This window comes from Halyomorpha halys, unplaced genomic scaffold (assembly GCF_000696795.3).
Source record: "Halyomorpha halys isolate HHAL.00 unplaced genomic scaffold, Hhal_1.1 Scaffold292.1, whole genome shotgun sequence".
Classification (NCBI taxonomy): Eukaryota; Metazoa; Arthropoda; class Insecta; order Hemiptera; family Pentatomidae; genus Halyomorpha; species Halyomorpha halys.
Genome location: NW_027107421.1, coordinates 334,424 through 338,025, shown reverse-complemented (window position 1 = coordinate 338,025; position 3,602 = coordinate 334,424). Strand labels below are relative to the sequence as shown.

The 3,602-nt window shown below is 25.3% G+C and overlaps 1 protein-coding gene across 1 annotated transcript in view; it reads right to left on the bottom strand.

Annotated features, from left to right (window-relative positions):
• Positions 1-2,949: 2,949 nt before the first annotated feature.
• The window catches only part of LOC106680831 (solute carrier organic anion transporter family member 74D), a 25,700-nt gene continuing 25,047 nt past the window's right edge, over positions 2,950-3,602 (bottom strand). Inside the window, exons 10-12 of the mRNA XM_067045688.1 lie at positions 3,390-3,493; positions 3,214-3,315; positions 2,950-3,135 (exon numbers count right to left, since the gene is read on the bottom strand). Of these exons, the coding sequence (XP_066901789.1) occupies positions 3,002-3,135; positions 3,214-3,315; positions 3,390-3,493 (340 nt within the window). The 3' untranslated portion in view covers positions 2,950-3,001. The remainder of the gene's footprint in view (positions 3,136-3,213; positions 3,316-3,389; positions 3,494-3,602) is intronic.

Sequence of the window (3,602 nt, the reverse complement as noted above, 5' to 3'; positions counted from 1 at the left end):
ATATTTATCAACCCAAAAGGTTGGTAGAAAAATGTAAAAAGCTAGAAAAAAAGAGTATTTTCTAATTAGGGAAGATTTTTTTTTTAACTGCTGAAAGGAATTGAACCTTTATTGTTAAAAAAGGATTTGAACCTTTATTGTTTATCCCTAGAATGTCTTGCAACATTATCAAGTGAAATCAAAATATTCCATGTCTTATAAACAACTATAAATATTAATATAATTGTTTTGTTTTTTTTGTAAATACTGGAAAAAGCATAATTTTAAGGAAATTTTATATAACGACTAGTAATGTTTGAAAATGGCCATTAAACAGACTAAAACATAAGAGAAATGTAAAATGAAAAAAGAATACAATATAGAGAAATATTTTATTTTTATATATTAAACAGAATATGAACTTAATGCAGTTCACATTTTTTCCTCTTTAATCATTTTTACTAGTATTATAAATTGGCCAATATATTTTTTTGTTTACTCTTTTTAGAATTACAATATAATTCTTCAAGTTTCTAACAGCAAAAGAACAATATTGTAATTGTAATATGAGCCATAAAAAAAAGAAGGTTAATTTGTGACTTATATTCTTAGAAATTAACAAGTATGAATTAATTTTATTATCTCTATATGACTATCTCAAATATTATATTTTTAATGAATTTAATTGAATTTAAAATATTAATTATGTTTGTAACCAATTAAAAAAAAATTATTTACTAAAAGCATACTTGTTTTAACTTTAAGATATTGGTCTATTAATCTAAACTCCGTAATAACTCATTGATTCCAGCCACTTGAACATTTATTAGATAAATACTCTTAATTTCCATCAATTTACAATCAAATCCTGTGCACCAGTTCAATTTAACAACCAATATTGAGCTATTTAATTCTATAAAGTGGATTTTTTACATTTCTTTCTTTATTATTATTATTTTTTCAACATATTTTTTACCATATTTTTTTTTTTAGAACAAATCAGTTTATAATCAATCTGATGACAATATTGTAACTAAATCAGTTCAACAAACAATATATCATAAGTCAAACAGAATAAATTGAAATTGAAATAGTCAAATTTACATTATAAATCTCATTATATGGAATTCCAACATGTAAGAATATGTTATGTTTCAATATGTTCTTCTCTTTGACTTATAGTATAATGTATGAAAAACTAGTGCAGTTAATGTACTTTTAATACAGATATCAGTCTGATTAAAAATTAACCTGATCTGAAATATAAGATAAATAATCTTGTAGGTAAAACTTTCACTTACTTGCCTTCTCACATCCCCAAGTTTTATGTAGATTGGTGGATTCATGTAAAAGTTAATGCTATTTTTGTGATTTAAAAAAAAACTCTAAAGACAAGGGAATGCAAAAATTAAGAACAAAAAATTCTATGATTATAAAGAATATTGTTGTACCAAGAAAACAACAGTTAAGCTAAAAATGATGAAACTGTAGTGTAATCATAAAAAAATCAGTCGGCCTCGACTTTCACCATTCGAATAGGATGTCTCGCTTTTTCTCCTTTAGTTATTCATAAAATTCTTTAATTTTTGTTATTTACCCATTGTCTACTATTGTTAACAATGAAAACTGGTTATTTTATTTTAAACATAATTAAAGGTACTTTTGGGGAAAGATTTTTTGAAAATTTTGTATTTAAACTCTCTTAGACTATTTCAATGAATATAAGATCTAACTGGTATTAAAGAGCACTTAATTTGTCATTGATTTACTGAATTTAATCAAAATTATTGAAGCCATTTCTGAGAAAATAAAAAAAAATGTAAAAAATTGAATCTATAAAGTGGCACTTTCTGAAGGTTGATTTTAGTCAAAAAGTTGCTGTCACACCCTAGGCCACCTTAAATATATGTACAACTTTTCATTTTTGAGCTAGATTGTTCACAAACACACACACACATAATTTCACAGCCAATTGCATCAGAAATTACAAATAGAGACCATAGAGGTTAAGAATTATTATTTATCTTTTTTTTTTTTAATTTATAATATTGTATATAGTTAGGGGTATCTTTTGTATGAGACAATACCTCCTCCTCCATAATTAATCGTTTAAAAAAATATATACTTCTGACATCAACCATGTAAGGCCCACCAGGCCGATCTGGTATTAAATAAACAAATTAAAAAAATAAATTAATAAACACAGACAATTTTGCAAGACTAGGTTTTTTGGACTCAGGGACCTTAAAACATGTATATCCATCGAAAACTCGAATCTGAAATTTTTCACGATTGCAATACTTTACCTCACTGTATATTGTTTTATGTATATACCATATACAGACAAATGAAAGGAAAAAATCTGAAACTAAATTACAACTGAAAAATGTTTTACTAAATGTTACAATTGTAAAAAGTATTGTATTGTGTTGAAGTATTACAGCACAATTTAATTTTGGTACTCTTTTTTTTGTTTTTGTTTACCTTCGTTCTGACTATTTCAGACATATAGGGTGAGTGGAGTCATTCTACATGTTACCAACCTATTCTAACTTGTGTGTGTTTTTTTCTTATTTTCCCTTATAAAAAGTCAAAATCCAACTAATATATATGCATTTTTCAATTTTATATATGGAATATTTTAACAATACTTTAAAAAACTATATCTAACGTCAGAGTTGGGTAACTTTGAAACTAATAGCTAAAATTGCCATAGATACAATATTTATTTATCAATGGTTCATTCATGAATAAGGGTCGTATCCATGGCAATTTTGGCTATTAGTTTTAGCTATAGCTAATTTTTGCCCAACTCGTAACATAATTTATAAATTTTTGTGTTTCCAGGAAAATTATCAAATGTAGATTTATCATCTTTTGTGTATCTCAACACCTCATATCATCTATCATTAGTTTTTCTTTGTATGATGCAAGTAATAGAAATATTGGATTATAATGTAAGGATTAATGTAATATAAAATAATTTATTAACATTGTATAAAAAAAAAAAATTAAAAAAAAATTATTTCTTTTCTTGTTGTTCGATGATTTTATCGAACTTAATCTCTTCCTTCTCTATTGGTTCATCAAAGAGTTTAAGGCCTTTTGCGAAATACCATGCTCCAAGTCCGAAAAATATTCCAGTACCAATAAAAGCTGAAACATTATTGAATCGTTTTGAAAAATATTAAGTTTAAAGAAAAATAATCAAGATTTGCTTGTGTATGTACTTACAAGATCCGATGTAATTTATCATGTATCTCAGTTTATCAGCATTATAAAGCCAGCAATTACCTTTACCATTACATGTTTTACCCCACACAAGACAAGTTGTATCTGTAACAAATTATTTTATTAGTACATCAAGTAATGATATGCTATTAATGAATCAAATTTCACAAAGTATTTACCAATGATATATCCAAACAGTATGGGAGCAGGAATAAACGAAAACAAACTAAATAACATGAGACTGAAACCAAGTGCTACAGTTTTATCTTTCTCCTCAACACATCTGAAATATTGCATTGAATAATATTAATAAACAATTAACAATAAATAAAGAATAAGAAAAATTTAAACCAATTTCTTATTGTATTTATCAATTAGTAATTGGATACATA